Raw genomic sequence first — 15527 nt, forward strand, 5'->3', positions numbered from 1 at the left:
AGCATCTGTGAAGTTAGAAAACAGAGTTAACGTTTCGAGTCCAGTGATCCCTCTTCAGAAATTGACACTGGAAACGTTTTGCCTTCCTGTAGGATTTGTTTCACTGGTTTTAAATGAGTGTAGCAGTGTTTTATTTTCTCATAATAAGAACTGTGGCAGCAGCCCATGTTTCGTGGTCTCACCAGAGGGCGCTGAGATGACAAGAATGAAAGGGTAATTTCCATCAGCTCCCGGGAAGAAATGGACACATTGCTGTTACTTGATCGGATCCTTTTTCCTGTTGAGGGACAAAGACTTGGGAACAAAGTCGCCGGAGCCCGAGCAATCCCCCTCCCAGTGACGTAACCGGCAGCCAATCAGCGCGGGCCTCAGCACGTCATCTTGTCGGTTTCACCAATCCGATCGCGTTTATTTCACTCCGCTACAAAGTTGCGCCAAATTCAAAAACAAGAAAGGGACAGACGGGCAGAGACAGTCAGGCGTTCGCTCCCAACCACGGAGGTCGCAATGCCAACCTGGAGAAAGCACCATCAGATCCTACAGGAAGAAGGCGATAGTCCGCCAACCGATCTGTTCAGGGAGATGTCCTCGTCCAGCTCCCTCAACACTATCCGCATGTCCCTGAGGAAGAGGCTGCCTCTTGGGCAGGTGGACTTTAACGTCGACCACACCCCGAGTTGGGAGAGTCTGGAGCTCACCAAGAAACCTAATGCTTTACAAACTATAGGTCGGACTGCGAGGAACACATGGGGCAACGTCTCCCTGGTAACTTGTCTTTACTTACATTTGACACCATGGAGTGTAGCAATGCCATTATTCCATTTAAAACGCCAAGGTTTCGAAAACTGACGTTGCTTAAGAAAGATATGGACTCCAGTTTTATTTTAGTAGCAAAGTGTAAAAGTAATTTGGAAGCCAGCAGTACTGCCGGCACGACTATTCAGCTGGCAAACATTTCGCAGATAACGTAATGTGTGCCTGACGGTGGTAGACTGTAGTATAACTGTACGATAAATATACATGACTGGTTCAACTGAAATGAGCTGATGTGGCAATTGGCTGCGTTCCTTACATTGCAGACAGTGTCACGTTGATTTTTGCTCACTTCTCCATAATGTCCTGATCAATAACTTATCTCCAAGCCAATATCGCTTAAACAAATGATATGGTTTATACTTCATTGCTGTTTGTGAGATCCCTGTAATCTTGGGGTCACTCTAAACTCTACAGGCCCATGTTTTAACTTGGATCAAGTCCTGTTGTTGACCTACACTGACTCACAGTGAAGCAGCTGCTGGATTTTAGAATTCACATCATTGTTTTGTTTTCAAATTCTTGTCTCTCCTTATTGCTGTAATCTCGTTCAGCCCCATAACCCTCAAATATCTGTACTCTGCTAATTCTGGCATCTTGACTGTCCACTGTTGGCGGCTGTGCCTTCAAGTAAGCTCCCTGAACCTTTCTGCCTTTCTACATCTCTGTCCTCTTTTTAAAATACCTTAAAACTTACACCTTTGTTTGTTTTTCCCCATTTGCTTTAATATATGGATCGGTGTTAGCTTTAGGAGCTTGCTGTTAGCAAACCGCTTCCTTGACATCCTGCAACAACTTCATTGCTTCTGAGAGATAGTAAGAACTGCCGATGCTGGAGTCATAGATAACAAGTGTGGAGCTGGAGGAACACAGGCCAGGCAGCATCAGTGGAGCGGGAAAGCTGATGTTTCAGGTCGGGACCCTTCTTCAGAAAATGGGGGTGGGGGAGGGGGCTCTGAGATAAATAGAGAGGGGGGGTGCTGGGGAAGGTAGGTGGGAGGGGGAAGGAGCTCTGAAATAAATAGAGAGGAGGGGGTTCTGGGGAAGGTAGGTGGGATGGTGATAGGTGAGTGCAGGTAGGCAGTGATGGGGATTGGTCAGTGAGGTGGGAGGGGCAGATAGGTGGGAGAGAAGACAGACAGGCCGAGGAGGCGGGGATGAGATGGGCTGGGGAAGATAGGTGGGATGGCGATCGGTGAGTGCAGTAGTGGGGAATAGTCAGTGACATGTCAGATGCTCAGAGACCGCTTTGTAGAGCACCTGTGCTCCGTTTGCAACAAACAACAACACCTTCCAGTTGCGAACCATTTCAACTCCCACTTCCCACTCCCCACTCCCTGGGTGACATGTCCATCCTGGGTCTCCTTCAATGCCACAACGATGCCACCCAGAAACTGAAGGAGCAGCACCTCATATTCCGCCTTGGGAGCCTACAACCCAATAGTCTCAATGTGGGCTTTACTAGCTTCAAAATCTCCCAACTGCCGGCCTCATCCCAAGACCAACCCTCCGTCTCATCACCGCCTCCTTGACCTGTCCGTCTTCTCTCTCACCTATCCGCCCCTCCCACCTCACTGACCAATCCCCACCACTGTCTACCTGCACTCACCTGAATCACTGGAGGAAAGACTGAAAGATTTGGCTGTTCCTTTAGGAGAATCTGCAAGGAAGGCTTTGCTGTTGCAAATGTTCTGTTAAGAGTGGCTGAGTGTAAGTAAAAAGGCTGAGGGTTAATATCTGCTGAAGTCAACATACCCATGAAGGGAGAACAATCCTGATATTAGGTGAAGGGAGCCAATACTATTCAGTGACTGCTAGTTTGTGTCATTTCCATTTTGTTTTGAATTTCCATGAACATGCAATTAATTATCTCTCAAAATCCAACATCTTTTATGTATAAACCAACCATGGTAGAAAATGGTAAAAGGTTGTCATGGTGGTGGTATTTCTAGGCTGCTGGGATAAGATTCTGCTAGCAGGCAAGTCAGTTTAACTTCAGTATTAGGAAGATGTTGAAGTGATAATCTGGAATAACACTAACTGTCACTTGGACAAATGTGGATTAATGCAGGAAAACCAACACAGGCTGTTTTCTTTTAATCAAGTCAGTTTTTGATTTATTCAGTTTTCTTTTGGTAATTAATGAAAGAGTTTCAAAGCCTGTACTTTTTATCTTTGAGATTTGTTTCTAGCTGAAACAGACTGTCCAAAACAATATCTCTGGGAGGACTTTCTTTCTTAGATTTCTTGGCTGTGACATCTAAGTTCTGACAGACATCTAGATTACTAGGGAAATGGAAACTAATTGGAAGATCAGACTTTGGTGTGCATTGTCAGAACAGATGGGGATTTTGTTGAAGCTGTGTGAGTGAGGCACCTGAAAGCAATGAAACGTAAGTAAAACCGTGTGAGCTGTCCAAGCATACTGAAGAGCTGGCTGGATTTTACCAGGACTGAGCACATACTGTTCACAAGCAGGTAGATGAAAGTATTATGGAGCAGGTCAAAACCCCTCAATACATATTAAGAAGATAGCCCAGACCCTAACCTTTTCTTAATTAAAGGCAAGTTCGAGGCGTCGTGTTCAGGATGCAGTTCACCTGTTGAACCAACCAGTCTTGAAGCAAACCACATTTTATTCATACACTGTGGTTAAAATGCAACAAAAGAAAGAAGAAATTGGAATAACTTAACTCTATTATTCTGTTAAGTTTTCCAATAGATTATTTTACTACTAAACAATAACTGTTCCAATATAGGAACATCCCGTAAACACACCCTTGGCAATGCTAAAGTCAATAAATTGTCTCACATGCAATTCTAGCAGCTCAGGAGAAAACTGAGGGAGAAACGTACTGCAGCTTCCACGTACAGCTTCAAAGCCCTCAGCAACAACTGCTGAAAGCTAAAACTACAAATCCCTGATTCTGTGGGAACTTGACCCCACCCATTCAGGTTGCTTTTATTGTTCCAATATCTTTATATTAAAAAAAACCCATGTCTCCTAAGTTATTTATTTTATTGGATCCAAATAGACTGCTCATCACAACTGTCTTAAAACTTCTCTTCCAAAAAAAAGGACAAAATACACCCTTAAAGCTGTAGTATGATTACAAAGGGGATTCTGGAAAGCTACATCACCAATGATATGATGAGTCAACTGAAAGAGGCTCCACAGAAGTGCCTTGGTGATAATTGCATCTGTAGATCTTGGATGGAATCAAGTGGTTATCAGAGGCCACTTAAAGATTAAGTACGGCATGACAATGAGTGGTTAGAACTCTACCTGATGTGGATAGTGCTGTGAGAGATATCTAGACTGTATGTGGTACCGCATATTTGACTGCCACCTGAAAGCTCTAAGATTTATCTTGTTTGTAACAGCTATTTAAAGTGTTCATAGTTTGTACTGAATCTGGGTTGCTTGTTTTGTTTTGATCTGATTTATTGCAGAAATGTTTCAGTTTTGAAAACTTTTACTTGTCTGGCAGTTTCTTCTGTTGTGATTATATAGGAAGTTTGATTATTTCATGTTATTGGTCTTCATGAGGATCATAACATGAGTCAAGAGGACTGATGAAGGTAATGGGGTTGATTGTTGTGTACATGGACTCCAAAAGGCATTTAATGAAGTTCCACATAACCAGTTTCCTAGCAGCATTGAAAGCTGTGGGATAAAAGGGACAGTGGGAGTGCTGATATGAAATTTGCTTTCTGTCATTTAGCTATGTGATCACTATACACCTTCCTGCTGTCTAAAGCACAACCATACGTGATATTCAAAGTCACTAGTAGGATTGCTAATTTTCTTTGATCTGTACTTGCGGCTTAGACTTGGGTGTGCAGCCCACAATTTCAGCATTTGCAGATGGCAAAAACTCAGAAGTCTCATGAACCCTGAGATGGGTAAAGATAGACTTTTGATAAGAGCAATGAAGAACGGGAATATAAAATAAAAGACACATGCAGGAACAAAGAGCTAAGAACATGTACGTGCAAATCATTTGAAGGTAACAGAGTAAATTGAGGAATTAGTTGAAAAGGATACTCGTTTCTCGATTTTCCTAAGTATAGGCATGGACTGCAAAAGCAAGGAACTTACTCTTAAACCCTTTATGAAACTGCAATTTAGCCTAAACTGAAGTGTTATCTCCAGTTACGGGCACCACCCTTCCTTCCAGAAGGATGTGAAGGCTTTACAGAATATGCAAAAGAGTTATAAGATTGTTCTCAAGGATGAGGGATTTGGGTTTTTTTTGGGAATGTTTGGAGAGAATGGGGTTTTCTCCTTGGAGAAGAGGGGATTTGAATGGAGATTTGATGGTGTTCAGACGTGTGAGGAATCTCGATGGAGAGAAACTTACTGTTTGTGGAAGGTTGAAGAACAAGATGACACTGGTTTAAAATGATTGATCGAAGAAGCCAAGGTAACATCAGAAATAACGTTTCTTCACGTCAAGTGATCTCAAACTGGAATGAGTGTAAGTGAGGGAGATTCAATCTTGCGTTTCTAAAGAAAGGCTTTCATAAGAATTCCCCTACAGTTCAAAAAATATACTGGCCTCCTACACTAATGATTGTTTCTTCTCTCTCCACCCCACCCCACCCCCGTAGAAACTGCAGAAAAGACGACAAAGTCGCAGTGAGTGCCTGGTCATCACTCCTTCAAAGCCTCAAACACCTCGGAGACGCAGCAAGGGATCGGCATCAAAGAAAGGCACTCCATCAAGATCCCATTACAGCAGGGAGGGGAGAACCAGTACCACACCATCTAGCATGAATCACACTCCCAAGTGGACTGAAGTTGCTCGGCTGCTCGAACAGGATGGGCTTCCTCTACGAAGATCAGTTAGGTCTGCTGCATTGAAGAGTCCCTATGCCTCACCTACTGGAATTAGTAGGAGAAGGTACAGAAACTATCATAGCATTTTGCCCAGGGCCAATTGTATAAGAGACTGACAACAGTGGGGAATATAGAAGATGACAAATAAAACACTGATACTCTGACTAAGCTGCATTGGTTTTTCAATGCTGGTTAACTGGAGGAAGTATTCAATTAGTTTTAAAGTCCACATTACAAAATTCTTAGATGAACCAAGTTTGGATCTAAAGGCTGTGAAACCCCAAAACCAACTTGGTCAAAGGATGAATTTATTAAGTGTTTGTCATGCAGGAGGCTAAATCAGTTGAAAATGGGACTGCTTTACACTGAATCTTGTGGTAGTGATGGTGTAAATAAAGTTTTGAATTAAGCTCATTTCATGCAGCCGAGAGGAATGCATAGTCTGCATTAGTCAAGGAGTCAATTTTGTTCGCAGGCAGACAAGATTAAATTGTGCCATGTAGGATATGGGTACGATTATCTCTCTTCTATTTGAACGACAGGAGAGCAGTTTATTGTTAATTTTTGCATTCTTGATTATTTGGGTGAATTGCTGTGGAAGTATAGCTGGCATTATTTATTTCCTACCCAATTGCCAGTAGCTTAACAGCCACAACAATGCTTCCATGTTATGAAGACCTACAGTATTTGATTCCGCTCTGACCCCTCTACACCAATCCTGACACAACCAGCTGCAGAGATGAGCATGTAATGTGGTTCAGCAATCCCCTGAGTAGGTGTGCTGTGATCTGTGTTAAATATGAATGCTGGTTTAAGTACTCAGCCCTGGAACTAATGAGCTGTGATTGTCAGCCAAAGGCTCTCCCAGTCTTGTAGCTGGTCAGTGTTTTGAATGGTACCCTGATAAACAGAAGGGCTGTGAGCAAGCTCCTGCTGATCGGATTGGCAAAAATCCTCCACTTATTGTTCCTAAAGAAGATTGGGGTCAGTGCATACATTGAGAATGAGCTGTAACTTGGGGATTCTTGCTTATCTGTTAGTGAATGATTACCAACAATGACAGGATTAGTGATTTTGTTTTTTGTAATGCCCCAATCAAGTGTCCATGAAGGTGTTTGTCCTTCAGGACTGTTAACTGAAATGTTGACTGCTAACTTCTTGGTTGTGGAGGGGAATACTTTGGATCACAAAAGCCACTCTAATCTTCTGAATAAAACCAGAAGAACTGCGGATGCTGGAGATCAAACAAAAACAGAAATTGTTGGAAAAGCTCAGCTCCCTGTGGAGAGAAATCACAGACAATGTTTCAGGTGCAGTGGACCCTTCCTCAGAACGCAACTTCTGATAATCTTCTGATTATCTGATTAAGACAACATTAGAATGTCTCAGTGCCATACAGCTAAATAAAATTAATTTAACAGAAGTATCATTTTTTTTAAAAAAAAGACACCACCTATAAAAACCTCGATTCTGAATAAAACCAGGGAAGCTTAATATCATAAATCAGAATATTTTCAAAGTTTTTAAAATGTCCTTTTGCTACAGAAAGAAATGGGAGGTGGCATCCAGAGTGATCAAACCAAATGACCATGAGCTGTGGGTGACCACTTTGGCCTGGCCCAGGAGCAGTCTCATATGCAGATCATGTGACTTAGCCTTCTACTGTGGGTCACCAAAGATCAGGTGACCAGGTCTCCAGTACTATTAGAAATTGAGGAGCACCCCCTTCAAAAGGATCTACTGGTGCTTTAGTCAATGTTTGAAATTAGTAAATAGCCAGCGCAGTGTCTCCCGCACTGGCGGTTATTATATGAGACTGTTGGTTTTACCTGAATAGTCACTTTGCAGCCCATTTCCTTGTAAAATGACGTGTAAGGCGATAATCACAAAAGATGGGAATCTCCTAAAGTGTGCATTTTCTTTTTCCTGAGGAATTTTACCTGGAGCTTTACAATATCCAGGAAAATTACGATGTGGCTCAAAATCACTTTTTTAGTTTAGACTAACAAGAAGAAAGTCTCACCCCCTTGCTGGGCTTTCTTCTTTTAGGGGTAGAGGGATCGTCTATTAATAGGATTTTGCAGACCTAATTTACTGGTACTAGAATCAACCGCTAGCTGAAGTTGAGGGAAGTTGGTTGAGAGTCCTGATTGTAATGGCTCCAAGTCAGGAACTACAGTTGTAAAATACACCCCAAGTACTCATTTGTGTTTGTTAACAGGCAGTTCGATCGTGATCTGGAATCGGTGTCTTTTGGAATTAGACAATTAAAGCGCCTGTCCCAGGTATTTGATGAAGCCATCACCAAGGAGGAAAGGTATTGTATGGTTAATGTAAATCTTTGTTTCAGTTCCCAGTGGGGGTCCAGAGACCCAGGTGATGTTCTGGAGTCCTGGGTTTGAATTTGAGTTATTAGGTACTGTAACGTGTCTACATTACACATCTATATAGTGACCACCTCAGTTTCAGAGGGCTGATGCATTTATCGTAGTACTGTATCCCAGAGATTCAGTCCCTGTGCTAAGTTAGAAGATCTATAGCAGGGTTACTGAGAAGGCAAGGTGGGAGTAAACAGGCAGACCTCTAGAATTTGTGTGTTTCCTCTGCATAACAGATTTAAACTGCTAACAAAATGGGATAATTCCTACATGAGTTTCCTTTGTTACTAAAGGTTCCAGGTGAGGGTCTCTAGCTTATACGATTCTGGAGAGTATATACGAGCCAGTCCGTTGGCTTGCCTGTGAGGCTGGTGAAAGGATGCACTTGGTTCCAGTGGCACTGACTTCAGCGTAGAGCAGTTTGTCTGAATACTCTTGTTTCTGCAGCTTAGCCAAAGGGAGTTGCCTTGTTTCCTTTTTGATGGTGGCTTTGCTGACTCAAGATGTGCTTCCAACAATCGCTGGGGTGCCCAGTGGATGTTCTTCAGCTAAAAGCTTCACAGCAAATGGCAGCCCAGTAGAATTAGAACACCAGAGCAGCACACTGATACCTGGGTTGCAGTTGGATTTTTGGAGAAAAGTACAAACATGGCTTTCACCCAGAATTGCTTGCCTTTTGGCAACTACGAGCAACTATGCATGTGTTCATTCGGGAATGCATGTGTGCACGGATCCAAACACTTTTTGTCATCATCACAGACTTCAAATGTGGTGTCATACACCAAATGCAGCAGTGCGCAGGAAGGGGGTGTGATTTTTTGAGCTGGGTTTCAGTTGGATGGAGAGGGGTTGCCGCACAGTGTGGCAGGGTGGGAGAGGGAGAGAAATCCCCTGGTGTGAGAAGGGAAGAGGCCACAGAAGCTGGGGAATGGAAGAGCAACAGGAAGGGCCCAGGACCCATGGAGAGGCCAAGGTGAGGGGGGATCAAGGAGGGCCCTCTTCCCCCTCTGTCCCTCTCTCTTCTGTGCTCCCCCTCCCCCACCGATCCTGAGTTCCCTCATTCCCTGCCTCCTCCCACAGTATCTGTGCACATAAAGTGGCATGTAGCGTGCATGCACTGGTGTCAATGCACACAGCTTCCTTTTGCCACACATCACGCCCAGTCTGGGGTATAACTCACTGCAGCATGTGTCTGATGAGATGGTAATCAGCCTCCAATGTTTCTGTGACCATGGGAGATTACATTTCAGTTTTGCATTGTGTCTCTTCCTTTTGAAGAGTCTCTGTCTGAATTTCCTCCTGATGCAATATTCCCATGCTGTCTCTCGGGATTGAGTATAATCCACACAGGAAACTTCCAGATGGACACTGAATTAAATTCTCAGAACTTACACTCCCAACCATCTTTGACTTTTGTATGTACTTTTTAAAAAAATTCTTAAAGAAAACAAAATTTCTACTTGTTCAGTATGTTCGTAAGTAATTTGGAATAATGATTCGTTGTCATGACCCCTTTTTCCAATGTGTGTAACTGAAGTTGAGTATGGAGATTACCCATAAACAACATTTCCAACTACTGCCGTCACTTTCATGTGTTTTGAAGCGTGTTAATTGAATGGAGCTGGATGGAATTCTATAACAGCCTTCAGCAATGATGTTTCTTTAATCTCAAAGTTACAAGTCAATTGTGCCATTAATCAAACTATTCTGAGGTAGGCCAAAGTTCAGTGTCATTTTTGAAACATTGAAAAGCTAGAAGAATATTATTTACTTGTATACCTTATTCAGAAGGTTCTGAGAAAGGGTCACCAGACCCGAGACATTAACTCTGATTTTTCTTCACTGGACACTGCCAGACCTGCTGAGCTTTTTCAGTAACTTCTGTTTTTGTTCCTGATTTACAGCATCCACAGTTCTTTCATTCTCTGTAGTTTGTCCTTTGGTTAAAAACTGTCTTGGACATGATGTACAAATCCAATCATGCACTCAATTCAAACAGCTTCATTCAGAAGTTGGTCCTTGATAGAATATTATTTTTGGAACAGAAACTTTATATAACTCTATTGGGAGTATTTAATCATTTGGCATCAGCCTTGGAATCAAGAAGCCTTCTGTCTCTATCATCTTTGTATTGGCTTTTTGAAAGAAGAAATAAAAAAAACAGGAAACCGTAGTTTTATGCAGCACTTTTCATGACTGCTGAGTGTCTCAAGGTGTTTCACAACCAACTCAATACTTGTTAAGATGTTGTCATGCTTGTAATATAAGGATCACGACAGTCAATTTGTACTGTTGACTGAAAGAGAAACTTTGGTTGGTACATCAGGGACATTTCCACTGTTCTTCTTCAAAATAGTGCCAGGGAATTTTTACCGTACATCCAAGCAGGGCCTAAGTTTAAAATCTCATGTGAATGATGGCATCGCTGACATTGCAGCACCCCCTCAGTGGAGTTTCAACTTTGACTTCTATTTTCCAGCTGAGGGATGTGAACAGAAACCTTGCCTCACAGAGTGCTGCCAACTGAGCCATAGCTGATATTTAATCTTGTTTTGTTCCCCCCATAGTCCTCCAATGTTTCATTTTCAACATCTGTACAAATCTGTTTTGAAAGCTGCTATGGAATTTAATTTCAGACAGTAAATGCCAGATGATACATTAAGATGAATTGAAATCTCCCCTCTGATTCTTTGCCAATTACCGCACCTTCTTTGAACATGTCTCAGATGTACATACCCTGTGGCTGTACACAGAAGATTGGAACTTTACAAAACAGGGCTAACTCTGGTTCAAACTCTTTGGATCTTTACTGGTCGACTTTGCCTGTGATTAGCTTCTGTATTTCCCCTGCTGGTGACATAAATGACTGTGTCTATGTGGTTGCCTGTTCCTGATGATCATCGGTAATTTCCGGCTTGAACGGTAGTCAAAATATGATATTTCAAAACTTGAGCATAGAAATAACTTGAGACTTAAATAATTTGAGTAAGCAATCTGTCTTAACTGAATTTTTGACATTGAAATATCTCTCTACATATCCCCAACCCCCACAGCCTCCCCCTCCTTTCCTGCTCCTGCTGCACCTTGTCAATCGATCTCCTATTTACTTGGATATGAAGAATGTTTGAGAGGTTCTGGGGGACCATGAACTACCTTTTTGACCTGTAACTCATTCTAGAGGAAGGAAGAGGATTATGCTGAATATAACGAATAATGTATCGTCTTCACCTATTATTTTTACTATGATATTGGTACTTTTGCCTATCTACAATGGCATAAGATTCCCAATGTAAGCCATGATACAACTGGTGTAACTCTTGCCCCTGATTCAGAGGTTTGAGGCTAAAAGAGCCAGTCTAGAGACTTGAATTTCGAGGCATTACAGAGCTGCAGGAGTAGTGCACTTGTCGACAATGGCACCATTGGGATGACTCATTAAATTGGGGCTCAGGCTGCTCATGCAGATGACTGTAAAAGATCCCATGGTCTTCTTTTGAAGAAGAGTGGAGGGGCGCTACCTCCTGTATTAGTCTTGACCAATATTTTTGCCTCAACAAGACAGATAATCTGGTGAGTATTGTGTTACTGTTTGTGGGAGCTCACGACATGTTCGGGTTAGCAGCCATATTCGCCACATGTCAACAGAAGCTACAATTCCAGAAGTCAGTCATTGGTTGAAAAGTTCTGAGATTGCGTAAGTTGTCTTTACATTTTATCCAGTACACGAGTTCCTTTTGACTCAGTCGTAACTATTTGTAAATGTATGAGTCAGCCTTGAAAGCCCCTACAGGGGCCTTGTAAAATGTTTTTGCTTAAAACGGAAGTTTGAATTTCCTGTCTCTTGACTGCAGTGATTTAATAAAATGAGAACTCTCTGTCATGGGGTTTCTGTTCTGCTCGCAAAATCAGTTTGCATTAGATTTGAAAAAAATTGATTTGAAAGAATTGGATTTTATTTTTGTTGGTTTACACTCCCGCATGTATCAGAAAATCTAATGAATGCAGGGACTGAGGGAAAAGAAATACGACTTTTAGCAGCTTCAGTTTTCAGACTCGTGACCATTAATGGTCTTCCAGTTCTCGGGATTGCCCTATTCTAATAGATGCATTGAATAAAGATATCTTGTCTTTCCACAGCAAGGTGAGGTAGAGACAAGTAAAAAGTGTATCAGAGCAGGATTCTGTGAGGAGAGTACAGAAGGAGAGCACAGATGACAGGAAGCAAATTGACTGAGAATGTGCCTGTTTCAATAAAAGTAAATAATTCTTTGTGCTTTTGTTCTTAAATTTTTTTAAAAAAAAAGCACAATTGTTTGTTCAGAGTTGTTAATTCTATATTGGTAGAATTTTCCACCATTTGATTTCCTCCACTATGTCTTATCTGATCTTGACTAATCAAATGAAGTTGTCCGTCCAGTGGATTGTGGGAAGAATGATTCTAAGTGCAGGCTGGGAGATAGTCTCCTGACTTCTCACTTCTTCAGATACCATCTTGTATTTGATTGGTCCAATACAATTTGTCACTTTTTTAGCTGAAATTTTCAAATTCATAAATCTGATGCAGTTATGTTGTGAACTTTATCTGCAGCGTACTGACACTTTGGAAATGCTTTAAGCTGGCAATTAGCATTGAATGGGTCAGGGAAATTGATAAATGGGTGGATGAGAAATGGAATTGATTGGAGGAGAATGCGTGGGCATTGGAGTGTGCTAGAACAAGTTACTGTGGACCAAGAATGAGGCCCATCAGATCAGGATCTAAGAGTGGGCCTGAAACTAACCTTGGATTTCAAAATAAAACAAAGAATTACATACTGGAAATCTGAAACAAAAACAAACTGCTAGAAAACTCATCAGGTCTGGCAACATCTGTGGAGGAAAAATAGAGTTAACATTTCGATTTCAGTGATCCTGAAATGTTAACTCTGTTTCTCTCTCTATAGATGCTGCCAGATCTGCTGAGTTTCTACAGCAATTTCTGTTTTTGTATCTTGATATTACCTCTTGATTCAGAACCCATGAACAGTTGGATGCAGGGAATAACTCACCACCTGTTTTCTCAAAGTCTGTCCAACATCTACAAGGCACAAGGCGGGAGTATGATAGAATGCTGTCCAGTTGCCTAGATCAGTGCAGTTCCAAAATCCATTCAAGCTTGACACTATCCAGGGCAAAGCAGGCCATTTAGTTAGCATTCAAAGCAATATTCACTCCCTTCGCCACTGATGCAAATGTGCACTAGTCTGTACCACCTACGAAATGCACTGCAGTAACTAAGTCATCTTCCAAAAATGTGATCTCTACTACCTAGAAAAACAAGGGCAGCAGATGCATGGCAGCATAACCTGCAAGCTTACCTCCAAGTCTCTCTCTATCCTGAACTATGCCACCATTCCGTCACTGTCCTTTGTTCCATAAATTGGAAGACCGTTCATAACAGCGCTCTAAGGACTCAATATTCTAAGGACTGCAGCAATTCAAAAAGCAGCTCAGCACATTTAATTACTTTCTCATGGTGATAAAAACGTATGTTACCAGAGCTTCAGTAAAACAGATTTACACTAAATGATTTTTAATAATTTACCACCATGTAATAAATAATGTTAACATCAATATGTAACAATACTGAAGAGGCTTTCTGAAGAGGTACTGAGCGATGCATACAACATGACCAATATAATATTTAACTCAATAATTAATTTTACTGAATTAAATGAAAAAGAAATAAGAGAAAAAAATACATTTGAAAGTTGCTCCTCACTGGCAATGTAATCTGCTGCAGCCCACATGGAGATTAGGCTTAGAGCATTATCAACACAAGATCTCACTGGGAGGATTAACAAAATGGGCACTTTTGACAAATGGAAGCGCGTACACATTGAGCCAATCAGTGATGAGCAGAGGGAAAAAGAACCAGTGTGGGGCTCAACTGAAAAAATGTAGACCATTGGTTTTAAATTAAGCAAGTCCTAGCCTCTGATTCTAAACTCCCAGAAACAACATATGAGGATGTCTCTGAGTGGAGGGTGAATTTATTTTCAGTTTGATTTCAATCGTTCATCACTGGGATGGGTATTCAAGATGGTGGCTCTAATTGGGAGCCTTTTTTGTTTTATTCATTCATGTGATTGTAGGCATCACAGGGTAGATCAGTATTTATTGTCAATCCCTAATCACCCGTAAAAGGCTAGTGGTGAGTTGCCGCTCTAAACAACTGCAGTTCTTGGGTGTAAGAACACACACACACACACACACACACACACACACACACCTGTTACAAAAGGAGTTCAAGGATTTTGACACAGCGACAGAGAAGTAACAGTGACAGTATAGCCATTATTTCACTGTTGCTGGGTCAATATTCTAGAAATACCTCCTTGCCAGCACTTCAAGAAGGCTCCTCACCATCATCGTCTACACAGCAATTAGGGATGCGTAGTCCATGTAACCCTAGCCTGTGACACTTGCACCTCACAAGTGAATAAAAAAAAGTATCCTTCCAAGTCAGGATTGTGTATGGCTTGGAGGGGGACTTACAGCGGATGGTGTTCCTGTGGCATTAGCTGCCTGCCTCTTTAGTAGAGACAGTGGACCAGAAAGCTGTTGTTGGCGATGACTTGCTGAGTTACTGGAGTACATCTTGTATATGGTACACACTGCTGTCATTGTGCAGAGATGGTGAAGAGGGTTAATGCTGAAAGGTGGTCGATGTGGTATCAATCAAGCAGGCTGTTTTGTCCTGTAAGCTGATAACCAAGCAAGTTTCATTACTCCTGACTTGTGCCTTATAAGTGGTGGACAAGTTTTGGGGAGACAGTAAGTGAATTACTGTGTGGTTTGTTCTGATAATTTTGTTAGCAGAATTTCTTCTCTTCAAGGCACTGCTTCCATATATGGTTTATCACTGGATGAGATCCTTCTTGCGTTCCTTGTTTGATTTAAACATTACTATTTTCTGTTTGTGATTTATCATTGTTTGGTTTGAATTTCATGAATCGGGAGTTGTGCAAAGTGCAAAACTTCGAAAATTCAAAATCTACTAAATACATTTACACTGTCATTGGCACAATTAATTTTAAAACAGTCAAACTGCTGCTTCTCTTGCCTGGAAACAAGTAATCGTTAGAAGCAAATCCCTCTAGCAGGCTATTGCAGATTGCCTAAGGCTAAATGCAGACACAGAATGCATTATCTCAAAATTCTTGGAATACTTTGAGGCACTTCCTCTGGGATTCGGTTGAACTCTGTTGAAATATTCGACTGAAACCTGTTTTAAGGAGTAGTTGGGTTAAATAACGGTCAACATATTTCTGGTCCTGCTGCCTACTATATCTAACTGAGGTAAATTTCAGCATTTTGATTATCCATGAACAGTCCGTGCATCTTTCTATCTTTCTCATGCTAACTTCTAACCTTGAAATCATCATCAAATGAGTATCGTCAGAGTTTCCGAGATAACAAGGTGTAGAGCTGGATGAACACAGCAGGCCAAG

General features: G+C 41.7%; 1 protein-coding gene across 2 annotated transcripts in view; it reads left to right on the forward strand.

Moving 5' to 3' along the window:
• The first annotated feature begins 449 nt into the window (after window positions 1-449).
• LOC109912896 (protein PIMREG) overlaps window positions 450-15527 on the forward strand; it is a 19369-nt gene continuing 4291 nt past the window's right edge. For both annotated transcript variants that reach the window (XM_020512340.2, XM_020512341.2), the window contains exons 1-3: window positions 450-765; window positions 5428-5720; window positions 7878-7973. In XM_020512340.2, coding sequence (XP_020367929.2) covers window positions 508-765; window positions 5428-5720; window positions 7878-7973 — 647 coding nt within the window. In that variant the 5' untranslated portion in view covers window positions 450-507. The remainder of the gene's footprint in view (window positions 766-5427; window positions 5721-7877; window positions 7974-15527) is intronic.

The sequence above is a fragment of the Rhincodon typus genome, chromosome 26 (genome assembly GCF_021869965.1).
Source record: "Rhincodon typus isolate 14 chromosome 26, sRhiTyp1.1, whole genome shotgun sequence".
Taxonomy (NCBI): domain Eukaryota; kingdom Metazoa; phylum Chordata; class Chondrichthyes; order Orectolobiformes; family Rhincodontidae; genus Rhincodon; species Rhincodon typus.